This window comes from Nothobranchius furzeri, chromosome 16 (genome assembly GCF_043380555.1).
Source record: "Nothobranchius furzeri strain GRZ-AD chromosome 16, NfurGRZ-RIMD1, whole genome shotgun sequence".
NCBI classification, from domain to species: Eukaryota; Metazoa; Chordata; class Actinopteri; order Cyprinodontiformes; family Nothobranchiidae; genus Nothobranchius; species Nothobranchius furzeri.
The window spans coordinates 50,599,908-50,614,755 of NC_091756.1; the positions used below are offsets into that span (position 1 = coordinate 50,599,908).

Sequence of the window (14,848 nt, forward strand, 5' to 3'; positions counted from 1 at the left end):
ATATCCGTCTCTGAGGAGACTCCCCCACAAAAATATGTCAATATTTGACAACTATGATAAACAAATCAATAATTACACCATTTGCATTCACTTTTTTCACATAATTTCATCATATAGACATTAAATGTGTGTGTGTGTGTGTGTGTGTGTGTGTGTGTGTGTGTGTGTGTGTGTGTGTGTGTGTGTGTGTGTGTGTGTGTGTGTGTGTGTGTGTGTGTGTGTGTGTGTGTGTGTGTTTTTAAATATAGCTTCCTCACATGCCTGGACAAACTGTGCACGAGTGGAATTCAAGTCTGTCTGTTTCTCTTTTGCGTGGTAAAATCCTCAAACAGAAGTCAGAAAACGACAGCAGTGTGTCTCGATTCGTCCCTGAAAGACGTCGGACTCTGGAACAAACCGACCGCTCCGTCTCCTCCTCCTGAAAGAGTCAGCAAGAGCTGAGAGGGGCTGATGCTCCATCTGACACTAGGTGGATTCTTCAGGCTTAGGAAGCATTTTAATCCCAAGATGAGAGTCCTGAGAAGCATTCTCCTAAACCAACAAGAGCCAAGTGAGCCTCTGCAAAATGGACATGATGGTTCAATGTAGGTCTGTGCTGTGCATCCATCCATCCATCCATCCTCTCAATCAGCAATCGCAGCCTGCTCTGCTACAGCTCCAAACACCAAAAAGGTGCAAAAAGGAGAATCTCTCACTTGTCATCCCTTTAAATTGGAGGAAAAGAAATGAGAAAATAAGAGAAGGTGGTGCTGCAGCAGCAAAGACGAGGAGGCGCCAGGAGCCTCAGCTGTGGAAAGGCACGCCAGAGGAGATGGGAGCGTACTGATGGAGGACAGTGGTCAATGGAAACTGGAATATGTGCTCATTTTGTTCCTGTTTATCAAAGTTTCTTCACATCCGTGAGCCTCGCTCCTGAAGGATCTATGGAGAGGAGAGAAAACAGCTTGATGCAGATAACCAGTTCACTTTAAAACCCTTCTAAAACCACCAGTAAACGTCCTGATTCCTTCTGGAAACCACTATCCAGCAATTGGAGTTGTAAGTAATCGTTTTAAGGAAGGCTCACCTTGGCTTTCTCAGTGGGTTCTATCACAATGCCGTTGGTAGAGTTGTTGAGTTCTCGGGAAACGACACATAAAAACTCTGCCTGATCCTCGTTACCGTAGTTGTAGGAGGAGCCGATGCTTATGAGCTGAAGAGGAAAACAAAAACAGGAATCCCATTTGTGCACCAACAAACAGAATCCGAACAACTTTCACTAGAAGATTTAAAGGTGTGGTACACTCATTTAATCAATACATTTGCAGTGGTCTCTGGTAGGAATGAATGCCATGCAAGCTGTACTTGGGGGTGAAAATAGCCCAGAAGTGCTTGAATTGGCGCAGAGAAGTCAGCTGCAGCAGAGAGAGGGACAGCACAGTTGTGATATTTGGACATCTTGCCTCAGATTGGAAAACAACAACACGACTCTACCACTGACTTGCAACGCTGATGTTTTATCGCCACAAATAACAAGCCTGGAGAAGTTCTGCTGTGTGGTGAAGTTGCTAATGCTAACAGTTAGCTTCTACTAGCTGAGACGCTCTCTGCTGTTTGCTGGATGCTAAAACAACAACAGCCTCCCCTGTCATGAGTCAAGATGTATGAGTCCATGAAAGTTAAAGCCTCTGTCAGTGCGCCCCAGGGCAGCTGTGGCTACATCGTAGCTCATCACCATCAGCGTGTGAATGAGTATGTGAATGGATGAATGATACACTGTAGTGTAAAGCGCTTTGGAGTCCTCACTCTGAGAGGCGCTATACAAGTGCGGGTCATTTATCATTTAAGTGTCAGTGTGACGTAGATCTGTCAGGATTTTTAAATCCTAGAGTTTCACTGTCTATTTTCTATCAGAAGCTAATGGAGGAGATAGGCGTAGGAGACTATTTTCATGTTCAGCCTGGATGAAAAACTCAGAGTGACTGATTATAATGAGAAACAATCATTAAAAATGCTTTTTCAAAGTTCCACACATTCATATATATATATATATATATATATATATATATATATATATATATATATATATATATATATATACATACATACATACACACACATATACATATATATACACACACACACACACACACACACACACACATATATATATATATGTGTGTGTGTGTGTGTGTGTGTGTGAGTGTGTGTGTATAACAGCAGACGATGATTCATTTTCTAGAACAAATGTTTTCATGATAAAAGTTATTATATTGCCAAAGTAAGGGAACTAAATTGGTACTTTTACAACAGAATCAAAAGAAAACTTCTTGCACATTTACTGTTTAAAAACATGATTTATTTTTGCAAAAACAGAAGCTGAATTTAGGAGGGACCTGTTAGCTGATTAAATAGTTTGCAGATTATTGCCATCCAGTTTATTTACACGGTAGCAAACATGCAGCAGGTCTGAGGTGAGATTTACTCTGGTAACTGTTTCATTACATGTAAGCTGTTCACCCGTCCAGGTTTGTGTGTAACTCTGGCCCTTCATCTAGATCCAGATTCACATTCAATACGGCTTTTAGTCATTCAATGATTTCTAAACGTTTGACCCAAAAAACAACAGCAGCAGCTACATCTGGCCTCAAGCATCACTAGATCGATTACATGCCAAACGTAGAAACGTCTAATAAAATCACAAACAGCTTAAAGTGAAACTATGATATTAAAGATTATTTTCTATTTATCATTTTTCCACATTCACAACACTTCTTTTCTGGGATCCCTTTCATGTTATGTTGTTAAAACTGTCATTTAATTAGATTTCAAAGTGACCCACATGACATCACGTGCTGCGTTTACGCAAGTAAAGTCCCACTGTGGGATTAATATTCTATTCTATTCTAATCTATTCTATTCTATTCTATTCTATTCCATCATGTGAGCTTGCTGCTTCCCACCTCCTCTAGGACAGAATACGTTCGTCTGTCATGCTTCAAAGATGTAAAGTATAATTTTATTTACATAGCACCTCTCAAGATAAAAATCACACCAAGTGCTCAAGAAAAACAGATACATCCAACATAAGCCAATTTAAAAAGAAAAGCTGACTCTTAAAGGAATCTACTGAGTCCAATGACCCCAGTAGCAGAGGAAGAGTGTTCCAGAGACTAGGAGCCACAGAGTAAAAGGCTATGTCACCATTAGTGGTTCTGTTTTTAAAGGGGACTAAAAGCAGGCCTTGGTCAGAGGCTCCAGGTGACCTGGTGAGGTGTAAACCACTGGTGTACTCTGGAGTTAGTCCATTGTAGCGTCCAGCAATGGTCAGTTTAGGCACAGTTTGACCTTTTACCATCTATTCAACATCTGGTCAGAAAGGAGACACAACATTGCTTGTGTTCCCTTTAAATCTGTCTGCTTCACACCAGCTGGGATTCAGACTCTGCTAGTCTGAAAGATAAACAATAACTTTCTTTCCCAAGGTCCCATCTGTCTGCCTCCAGAAGAAAGAAGATCCAGTTCCAATCAGTTCTATGACTTATAATCTAGATAATCATTAAATAAACATTTGTTTATTACTACTTATGATAATTATAGTAAAATGAAAAGCTTCATTAATCTGTGCTCACTGAATGGATGCCGTTTGTCTAATAGAACCAGCAATGTGTTCAACGTGTTTTGACGACAAGGTCCTCACACCTGCTCCACACAATAACAAGTACGGTTAAGTTAAATCCATAACACATAATTAACCTTTTACCCAGATCAGAGCCTCCAGATCAAAGAAGGCGTGCTTCTGAGATTATTGGTAATATCCTCAAACTTGTCAGCCTCTGATTGGCTGTGAAAATCATAATATCAATTCCTTAAAACTAGATCACTTTTAGTGGTTCTTCAGTTCTCGAGAAAGCTCAGACCGGCCATCTGAGCAAAACCTCTTTAACCATCAAAGATTTTAACATGTCGTCAAAACCTTTTTGCACCTACGAAGTTGAGACAGCAAAAAAGTTCCTGCAGAAACAAGCTGATATTGTTCAACTCCTTAAGAGTTATTCCTGAGACGCAAGCTAATTCCAACCTGTGCTGCCTGGTGACAACTCGGGACTGCAGAAGTCAGTGCTTGTGGTCAATCTACCGGACCTGGGTGCCCCGAGGTCATCCGACCTCTCTGACCTCCGGATCCGTGACGAGGGTCATCAAAGGGTGAGGTAGAACACAGAGAGATTGCGTCTGAATGTGCTTCTGACGATAACAACTTCATAGCTTAAGCAATCCAAATTCTTTTACATCCAGAACTCAGCTCTCTGAGATACGGAAGTTCTGGCCAACACCGCATTTACACATGGGTTCCTACATCACCTTTAGCTCCATCCACTCACAGTAAATGCTAAGTTCACTTGTCGTGTTATAATTGTAATAAAATAATTTCTTACTTTTATAAACCTGACTCTTTTCTGAATCAAAACGAAGTGTGTATAATAATTACTTAATAAAGCAAACATCCTAGAATCTTCTGATTAAGCCCTATAATCTTCTGATATTTACAATAAAGATCAAGCAAGGTAATATTTTATATTTATACAGAATATCAAATAAATAACACATTTGCCTCTGCTACACCATGCAGGACGCTCCAAGTCAGAACCAGGATCGTAAAGTGCACATGATAATGTACCGGATGCTAATGAAGCTACATTAGCAGTGGAGTGACATGAGGTTTAGACGCGAGTGTGGTAGCAGCATTAAAGTCTGCAACTGGTCTATGGAAGTTTTAGTTCAACATGTATGGACTGCATTACAGGAGTCCAGCCGAGAGGAAACACAGGCATGAATCGGCCTTTCCATTTCAGGAGAGACAGAGATCATCTTTCTCAAGGGACGGAAGCAGAGATCTGAAGTGAGTGTCCGGTTGAGTTAAAGGGGCCGTGTCATGGTAAATCCACTTTTTGGAGCTTTTCGTCCTGTGATATTGTTATTTTCTCACGAAGGATACCCCCAAATCGTTTTGGCTGCATTGATGCATTTCCTGTCTCAACTGCAATTTTTCAGAATTTTTTGGAAAAGCTTGCAAACACATGGGTAGGCCTATCAGGAACTGCATCATCAGCAGTGTTGGGAGTAATGGTGTTTAGGTACAACAGCATTACTAATGGCGTTTTTTTTTTTAGGTAACCTTGATAATCTCAATCTATTTAATTACTTTTCCCATTGGTGCAACGCCGCTATCGTTACTGGGCATGTAAAGTGGCGCGTTACTCCGTTACTATAATGCGGTTGAAGCAGATAGAGGAGGAAGAGTAGGGGCTCCAGCACAGAACCTTGTGGGACACCATGGGTAAGAGAGGTGGTGGAGGACCACAACTTGGAGACGGTCACAGAGAAGGAACGCTCAGAAAGAGAACCACTCCAGAGCAGATCCTGATAGGCCTACCCAGTCTCTCAGCCTCTCCAGTAGCAGGTGATGGTCAACAGTGTCAAAGGCTGCAGTCAGGTCCAGCAGAACAGAACAGAACAGAACCCTGCATCACTGTGAGTCGGAAAGTAATTAGAGACCCTAAGAAGAGCTGTTTTAGTAGAATGAGCTCTACAAAAACCTGACTGGAAGCTATCATAGATGTTATGTTCATCAAGAGCAGCTGTGAGCTGTTTAGCCACAACCTTTTCCAAGATCTTGGAGATGAACGGAAGTTTAGAGATGGGTCTGAAGCTGCTAAGGAGAGAGGGGTCAATAATACTTGATTTTTTAATGAAGTGTATGTATTACAGCGTTCTTAAAGTAAGCAGGGACCTGACCAGAAATCAGAAAAGCATTAATTATAGAGAGCACGCTGGGACCGATGGACTGAAAAGCAAAAAAAAAGGTTGGGAGGCCCTGGCTTGTCTTGGACACAGGAAAGAGGGTCTTCATAAAAAAAGGTTGGGAACCACTGCAGTAGACTACCATAGACAATGCAACAGTTGACTCACCTAAGACGCTGCTGTAGGCGCATTTTGTCTAAGTGGGTGGGGGTGGAACTTCACTCAAAAGGACCGTTTCATTTCCATGTATAAATTCAGGCTGACATAAATAACTTTTATTTAAGATAAAATGACATCTGAGTAGTGCCAACAGTCATGTTTTATCAGATGTTGTGCCTGCCTTTGCTCTCAAAGATTAAAATGGAATGAACTGGCTCATTAAAGGAGACATGACTGCTCAGACTGAGGTTGCTTTGGAAAGCATCAGACCTGATTTAGAACCACTTGTGAAATTAAGAAGCTGTTTGCACTCACAAGACGAAAAATGTGGGACACATAGGCTAAGAAGTGAGATTTTAGCCACCAAATTATTTTTGTTAAGCATCGCAATCTCATTCTGATGCTGAACATTCAGTTTCACTCATATCTAATAAACTCATTATTTATGAATCACCAGAGAACTTTCTGGAATGGTTTCTAGGTCGACTGGCATTCAAATTCATGAACACAGGAACCAAAACAGGAATAAAGATCTGCTGTATCTGTACCTGCTCAAACTTCCAGCCGTCAGACATGGTGGAGACCATCTGTGTGAGCTCCTCTTCTTGGCACTGTAGTACTCGATACACGTGCTTCACGGGGCCCTGAGGGAAGACACACACACACACACACACACACACACACACACACACACACACATCATCCATCAGAACACCAACAGGAGTCAGGGACAGAACGTGCCTCCGGCCTGAGGCTACTGCTTAGTACCTGAGATGTTCGGTTCTCATTGTCCCGTATCCTCTCCTTCACCAGCCTCACCAGGGAGGCGATGTTGTAGAACTCGGCCTCCTCGAGAACACCTGGAACACAAGGGAACCGAACTGATGCCGGTGCTCGTTGACAGAATCTGCTCTGGGTCCGGTTTTAAAGGTTTTACCTTCCTCGGCCAGATTTTTATCCATGATCAGTTTTCCATGTCGGAGGTAATTCAGGATTGGGCCAAAGTAAGTGGGGTCTCTGTCGATGAGGTAGGCCCCCGTCTCGTCCTGTAATCACACAACGTTTGGCAGCTTTACTGCAACAATCCACGGGAGAAATAACTGTAAACGTGTAAATAAATAAGTCCAGTTGTTTTTGTTTTCCTAATGGTCTAGGATCACCGTGCCCTGGATGACTGGGGATCTTCACCAGCCTAGATCAGAACATTCAGTATCACCAAAACTAAACATTATCAGCTGATTTTGACCCATTACAGATATACCAACGCCTCCAGAAGGCACTGGGGAAGCTCTTCTTTAAGTTTCTTTACATTTAGCCTCCCAGCAGCCAGACTTTCCTGTCATCTCTCAAACTGGACTCAAAAAAATGTTCTCCTGATTTTCTTTGGTCACTGGCAGCTTTTTCACCCATTCCCATTCCAGAAGCTGACCACAACAGCTTCTGGAATGTGTATTTGTGTGTATTTCAACAACATTTTGAATCAAAGTTTCTAAATTTTGATTTTTTATTTCCAATGAGAGAAAGGCATTGTCAATTAAACTAACAGTAAAAAAAATCATTAAAATGTGTAACTGGTGGGCTACAGTTGAAACATAATCAAAATAAACCTACATTATGACTTTTAAAAATAAACAAATGCAAGTTTTACAGAAAAACAGATATTGCAGGCTGATATCTGGTTGAGGAGACTGTTCAGAGCATCCTGCCTCAAACCTCGACAATTATGATGCTGCTTCTATCACAAACAGCAGTGAGCTTCATTATAATTTCTGCCTAGTGGTTTTGAATGGTGAACAGTGCTTTAATCACTCGTTGACTCATCACAACCCAAATAGACTCAGATAACACTTGACTATCATTTCAGGCTGAAGTCAATGATCCAACTTGTTCTGATGGGTTTGCAGTGATGAAGGGTGGTCAGGTTCATCAGAGGTCTGATTCAAACAAACAAATGAGACAATGAGTGTCACACTAGTTCATTCAGATAGAAATAAATGTAATTTATCTAATAAGTTATACTGTTCTATTGTAATCAGAACTGACAGTTTGTGTTGTAAGTCTGACATGACATATTTAATCACCGTTTTCTGATGCAAAGTCTCTTTTCTGTTTATGACTTTCCCCTTTGAATTGTCTGATTTTATCATTTGATTCTGTTTTATTGTAGAGCGTATTTACTGCATAATAATCATGCCCTGTCATTAAGTACACTTTACTTTTGATTGTATGTGAATCTGTCATTTGAACTTTTGCTGTTAGTTTTATGTGAAATAGCTTCATCTTTATGACTCCCAGAACAGAGCTACACCAATGATGCTTGACTCACTGACTGACAATAATAAAAAATACTAAAGCAAAACAAAAACAACTTTACTAATGATTGTTACGTGTAAATAAAAAGGTATAAGCGGACGAATTAGACAGAAGCTCACTGACTTTATCCGAGTCCAGGTCCGGGTCTTCCTGACACAGTCGGAACAGGAAGGACTTGGGGTCTCTACACAGCGTCTGTTTGGTCGTGATGAAGTAGGTCCCCCCGACGTTGAGTCGAACCCAGCGTGAGCCCGGCTTCTCCCCCGGTTCGGATGGTGAGCTCGGGTTGCTCTTCAACGGGAAGCCAAACCCCGACCTGCAGCCGCTGGAGACTCCACCGGGGCTGAGAAGACTGCTGCACCGTGGTGGAACCATGAGAGTGGGCGACGCCAGGCGCACCGAGCCCCGGACATCTCGGTGCTCGGACTGCTCTATGGTTTCGGTTCCGCTCGGTTCTACAACATGCAATTCAGCCATTTTTTTCCCGTCCCGAACGACACAAACGGTAGCACGATCAGTTAACGACACACTGCGGGGACTTGTAAACAGAGCGGAGGCTTTTCTCCGATGGCATCAGGGCGTTCCCGCCACCTCCACCGCCAGCACCCCAGATTAGGACACAAACACGACGTTATCAGCTAGAGAATCACAGCAGTATCGTCGTTAATCGTTCCTTTACTACATACATGGATCATTCTTGTCTATTCAAACGTTAATCAGAGACAGGGCAATTCTTCCGGGTTGGTTGCAACGTGATTGCTGTTTACTTCCGACGTGTCGTCGTGTTTCAAAATAAAAGCACATGCACGGAAAAAATGTTCTAACCGAACAAATGTAAACCAACGTATACACTCCCAAAACAAAAATTTAATTACATTAATCTTACCTTTAGTAACAAACTGGCTGCCCCCTTTGTAGGCAGTCACTGAGGAAAGCAGTTATTTAGCTTTTTTAACTTATTTTTTCAAACTTCATTGAACAAATTACGCATATAAACAAATTGTATACAAAATTGAACAAAGAATATATGCCAGGAGGTGCACTATGGAAATGTTACATAAACTCATAAAACGTCTGTGTGTGTGTCTCTCTCTCTCTCTCTCTCTCTCTCTCTCTCTCTCTCTCTCTCTCTCTCTCTCTCTCTCTCTCTCTCTCTCTCTCTCTCTCTCTCTCTCTCTCTCTCTCTCTCTCTCTCTCTCTCTCTCTCTCTCTCTCTCTCTATATATATATATATATATATACACACACACACACACACACACAAATACTTAATCGGTATTTATTCTCTTGGGAGTATGAGACTGAGGAGGAGGAGAGGGAACAGCATTTATAAAGTAATACTATAATACTAATGTAGTAATTCAATATAATAGGGCTGCTTGTAAGTCATATGAAAATCCTTGTGGTTTAAAAGACAAAATAGAAAATAAGTAAAAATAAATACCTAAATTATAAAATAACAAATGGAGGTAGAAATAAATCACTCTTACTAACAATAATGCTTTAGAAATGTTCAAATATGTAATGTATGTTTGATCAGACCAAAATAAACTATTTAATCCTTAATGCAATAACTGGCACCTGTGTGCCATAACCTTGCTAATTTAAATGTGATCATGAAAAATAATTGTTCCACAATGAAAAAAAGACCAATTTGTCATGGGAGACCCTACCAGGGGCACTAAGTGCCCCAGACAACATAGCTCCTAGGATCATTAGGGCACTCAAACTCCTCCACCACGATAAGGTGACGGTTCAAGGATCCTAGGAGCTATGTTGTCTGGGGCACTTAGTGCCCCTGGTAGGGTCTCCCATGACAAATTGGTCTTAGGTGAAGGGTGAGACAAAGAACGGTTCGAAGGATCTTTCATGGCGGTGAAAACGAAGAGTCGGAGTACCCGGCCCGGAGGGTTACCGGGGTCCCACCCTGGAGCCAGGCCTGGGGTTGGGGCCCGTGAGCGAGCGCCTGGTGGCCGGGCTTTCGCCCATGGGGCCCGGCCGGGCCCAGCCCGAACCGGATACATGGGCTCGTCCAACTGTGGACCCACCACCCGCAGGAGGAACATGAAGGGTCCGGTGCAATGTGAATCGGGTGGCAGACCAAGGCGGGAGCCTTGGCGGTCCAATCCCCGGACAAGAAAACTAGTTTTTGGGACATGGAACGTCACCTCGCTGGCGGGAAAGGAGCCGGAGCTTGTGGCAGAGGTTGAGCGGTACCGGCTAGATATAGTCGGACTCACCTCGACACATTGCATTGGCTCTGGAACCCGAGACCTGGAGAGGGGTTGGACACTCTACTTTGCTGGAGTTGCTCCGGGTGAGAGGCGGAGGGCTGGGGTTGGCTTTTTGTTAGCCCCGAGACTCTCTGCCTGTGTGTTGGGGTTTACCCCGGGGGACAAGAGGGTAGCTTCCTTGCGCCTTCGGGTCGGGGAACGGGTCCTGACTGTTGTTTGTGCTTATGGGCCAAATATCAGTTCAGAGTACCCACCCTTTTTGGAGTCCCTGGGACGAGTGCTAGATAGTGCTCCATCAGGGGACTCCATTGTCCTGCTGGGGGACTTCAATGCTCACGTGGGCAATGACAGCTTGACCTGGAGGGGTGTGATTGGGAGGAACGGCCCACCTGATCAGAACTCGAGCGGTGTTTTGTTATTGGACTTCTGTGCAAGCCGCAGTTTGGCCATAACGAACACCATGTTCGAACATAAGGATGCCCACCGGTACACTTGGTACCAGGGCAGCCTAGGTCACAGGTCGATGATAGATTTTGTAGTCGTATCATCTGACCTGCGGCCGTATGTTTTGGACACCCGAGTGAAGAGAGGGGCGGAGCTGTCAACTGATCACCACCTGGTGGTGAGTTGGATCAGATGGCAAGGGAACATGCCGCGTAGACCTGGCAGACCCAAACGCATAGTGAGGGTCTGCTGGGAACGCCTGGCAGAAGAACCTGTCAAGACGGTCTTCAACTCCCACCTCCGGCAGAGCTTTGACCACGTCCCGAGAGCAGTGGGGGACATTGAGTCCGAGTGGGCCTTGTTCCACTCTGCGATTGTCGAGGCGGCTGTTGCTAGCTGTGGTCGTAAGGTGGCCGGTGCCAGTCGTGGTGGCAACCCCCGTACCCGCTGGTGGACACCAGAGGTTCGGGGAGCCGTCAGGCTGAAGAAGGAGGCCTACAGGGCGTGGCTGGTCTGTGGGTCTCCGGAGGCAGCAGACAGGTACCGGATAGCCAAGCGGGGTGCAGCAGTGGCAGTTGCCGAGGCAAAATCTCGGGCGTGGGAGGAGTTTGGTGAGGCCATGGAGAAAGACTATCGATCGGCTCCAAAGAGGTTCTGGCAAACTGTCCGGCGCCTCAGGAGAGGAAGGCAGCAACTCGCTCACACTGTTTACAGTGGGGATGGGGAGCTGCTGACGTCAACTGAGGCTATAGTCGGACGGTGGAAGGAATACTTTGAGGAGCTCCTCAATCCCACCAATGCGCATTCCGAGGAGGAACCAGAGCTGGGAGGCCTGGGGATGGACTGTCCGATCTCGGGGGCAGAAGTTGCTGAGGTAGTCAAACAACTACACAGCGGCGGAGCCCCGGGGGCGGATGAGGTTCGTCCTGGGTATCTCAAGGCTATGGATGTTGTAGGGCTGTCATGGTTGACACGTCTCTACAACATTGCGTGGTCATCGGGGGCAGTTCCTAGGGAGTGGCAGACCGGGGTGGTGGTCCCCATCTTTAAGAAGGGTGACCTGAGGGTGTGTTCCAACTATAGGGGGATCACACTCCTCAGCCTCCCTGGAAAGGTCTACGCCAAGGTACTGGAGAGGAGGGTCCGATCGATAGTTGAATCTCGGATAGAGGAGGAGCAATGTGGTTTTCGTCCTGGCCGTGGAACTGTGGACCAGCTCTATACCCTTGCAAGGGTGATGGAGGGGGCATGGGAGTTTGCCCAACCAATCCACATGTGCTTTGTGGATTTGGAGAAGGCTTATGACCGTGTCCCCAGGGGCACCCTGTGGGGGACGCTCCAGGAGTATGGGGTGGGTGGCTTTCTGTTAAGGGCCATTCAGTCCCTTTACCAGAGGAGCGTGAGTTTGGTCCGCATAGCCGGTAGTAAGTCGGACCTGTTCCCAGTGAGGGTTGGACTCCGCCAGGGCTGCCCTTTGTCACCGGTTCTGTTCATCACTTTTATGGACAGAATTTCTAGACGCAGCCGTGGTGTGGAGTGTGTCGAGTTTGGTGGCAGGAGAATCTCGTCTCTGCTTTTTGCGGATGATGTGGTCCTCCTAGCTTCATCCAGCTCTGACCTTCAGCTCTTGCTGGGTAGGTTCGCGGCCGAATGTGAAGCGGCTGGGATGAGGATCAGCACCTCCAAATCTGAGACCATGGTTCTCGACCGGAAAAGGGTGGCTTGCCACCTCCGGGTCGGGGGAGAGGTCCTACCTCAAGTGGAGGAGTTTAAGTATCTCGGGGTCTTGTTCACGAGTGAGGGTAGGAGGGATCGGGAGATCGACAGGCGGATTGGTTCGGCGTCTGCAGTGATGCGGACGCTGAGCCGATCTGTCGTGGGGAAGAGGGAGCTGAGCCAGAAAGCCAGGCTCTCGATTTACCGGTCGATCTACGTCCCAATCCTCACCTATGGTCATGAGCTTTGGGTAATGACCGAAAGAACGAGATCGCGGATACAAGCGGCCGAAATGAGTTTCCTCCGTAGGGTGGCCGGGCTCAGCCTTAGAGATAGGGTGAGGAGCTCGGACATTCGGGAGGGACTCGGAGTAGAACCGCTGCTCCTCCGGATCGAAAGGAGCCAGTTGAGGTGGTTTGGGCATCTGGTCAGGATGCCTCCTGGACGCCTCCCCGGGGAGGTGTTTCGGGCATGTCCTGCCGGCAGAAGGCCCCCGGGTCGACCCAGGACACGTTGGAGAAGTTACATCTCCAATCTGGTCCGGGAACGCCTTGGGGTCCTGCCGGAGGAGCTGGTGGACAAGGCCGGGGAGAGGACGGCCTGGAGCTCCCTAGTTGGGATGCTGCCCCCGCGACCCGGACCCGGATAAGCGGAGGAAGACGACGACGACGACGACAATGAAAAAAAGTTTTTTCCCACAGTTTTATGACTTTCTTTTAGTATGTTTTGCTAATAATTTAGTAACATTGTGGTTATTTACATCGTGAAAAGTAATTATAACATCCACTTTATTTTCCTCTCATACAACTTATTGTACTCATCACAGCTGTAATGTGATGTAAGTGGTTACTTTTATTAAATGATCGATAAGATGTGTTATTCCATATACAAATGAACTATCAATATTATTGATCCTTTTTTATAAAAGTATATTTAATACTACTGATGACACAGAACAAATTATGATGACTGACGGTTGAAACAAGACAACTGAGACAATGAATGAAATAATGGAATGTAAGCTTAGCTTTTATGTAACCTGATTACGTGTCTTAGAAGCTTGTGATGTCTGGGTTGTAAAATCAGTCTGACTGTATGGTTTAACAAACTATCAATTAATAAAAACCATCCCACGCCAGTGTGCAGAGTCTCTGAACCCTTGTGGTGAAGGTCCTTGTGTGATCCAAGGGTCTGGAGAGGTCGGTACGGACAGGCTGCTGATGGCGTTGACTTCTGCGGTATTTGGAGGCCGTAACTCTAAACAAATACCAAACGTCTGGTCTGAGATACCTTCCAGGTGACTGCTGGAATCTGGCGGAACTATTTAACATGTGATAAAGTTTGCAAAGAAGGTTTTGACCTTGAGGTCAAAAAGGAGGATGGCTCCTAATGCTTTGCTTCCCCAGTCGGCCGAACCGGGTAGCTTGCTAAAACTGGCTGTTCAGGAAGTGAACAAGCTTTTATTAACTATTGTTCATCAATTTGGACAAATCAGAAAATGACAAGTTAAAGTGGGTGTTATCAAAACCCTCAGACGCCACTCCTTTCTCTAACACTTAGAGAGGTTATTTCACCTAATGTGGAGTAAATCTTATTAAACATTACTGTGAAGTGAATATGTGAACCATTCATAACAATATTATTATCATTATTAAATTCGACAAATATACCAATCTGGTGTAATTTAAGATCTGAAATTAATCATGGGAATAAATATTCATGTTAACCCATCATTCATTACTGTAGAGTATTCACCATTATTAAAACCGTTTAGATTTACAAGCATATTGTAGGTACCACAGAATATGATTGTAACAACCTGTAATGTTAGAAAGTAATGTTTTGAGTCACAAAAGATAATTTTATTAAAAGGACTTGATAAAGAGTCTTGTGTCTTCACAGGCGTATTGCTGTCTTGTGGATAAGTTAAGGATACTGTTCAAGGTCATAGATACTCATATCGACACCTCCGGGAAATCAGTGGATCCCAGGAAAGGCGGGATAAGAGCAGAACAAGGAGAGGGTGATGACAAATTTCATGCAAAAGCCAGCTTGAACAAGACTGTTTTCAGCTGCTTTTTAAGGGAGACCACTGAGTCCACTGATCTCAGGTTCAGGGGGAGAGAGTTCCAGAGTCTGGGGACCACCGCAGAAAATGATCTGGCACCTTTGGTTTTCAGTCTGGTGTGCTGCACAACCAG

The 14,848-nt window shown here is 44.8% G+C and overlaps 1 protein-coding gene across 1 annotated transcript; it reads right to left on the reverse strand.

Annotated features, from left to right (window-relative positions):
- Positions 1-742: 742 nt before the first annotated feature.
- On the reverse strand, positions 743-8,875 carry kctd2 (potassium channel tetramerization domain containing 2). Its single transcript, XM_015962464.3, has 6 exons — positions 8,377-8,875; positions 6,878-6,986; positions 6,709-6,800; positions 6,489-6,584; positions 1,067-1,192; positions 743-921 (listed from the first exon to the last, which is right to left on the reverse strand). Exons 1-6 carry the CDS (start codon positions 8,728-8,730, stop codon positions 892-894), a joined length of 807 nt encoding a protein of 268 aa, XP_015817950.1. The 5' UTR covers positions 8,731-8,875; the 3' UTR covers positions 743-891.
- Between the last annotated feature and the right edge of the window lie 5,973 nt (positions 8,876-14,848).

What these genes read in the sequence shown, in the direction of transcription:
- kctd2 (XM_015962464.3), bottom strand. Translation starts at nt 8,730, where the DNA reads ATGGCTGAATTGCATGTTGTAGAACCGAGCGGAACCGAAACCATAGAG. An exon ending in CGGACCTGGACTCGGATAAA is followed by an intron (nt 6,987 to 8,376) that starts GTCAGTGAGCTT and finishes GTGTGATTACAG; the next exon opens with GACGAGACGGGGGCCTACCT. An exon ending in ACGGCTGGAAGTTTGAGCAG is followed by an intron (nt 1,193 to 6,488) that starts GTACAGATACAG and finishes TTTCCTCTTCAG; the next exon opens with CTCATAAGCATCGGCTCCTC.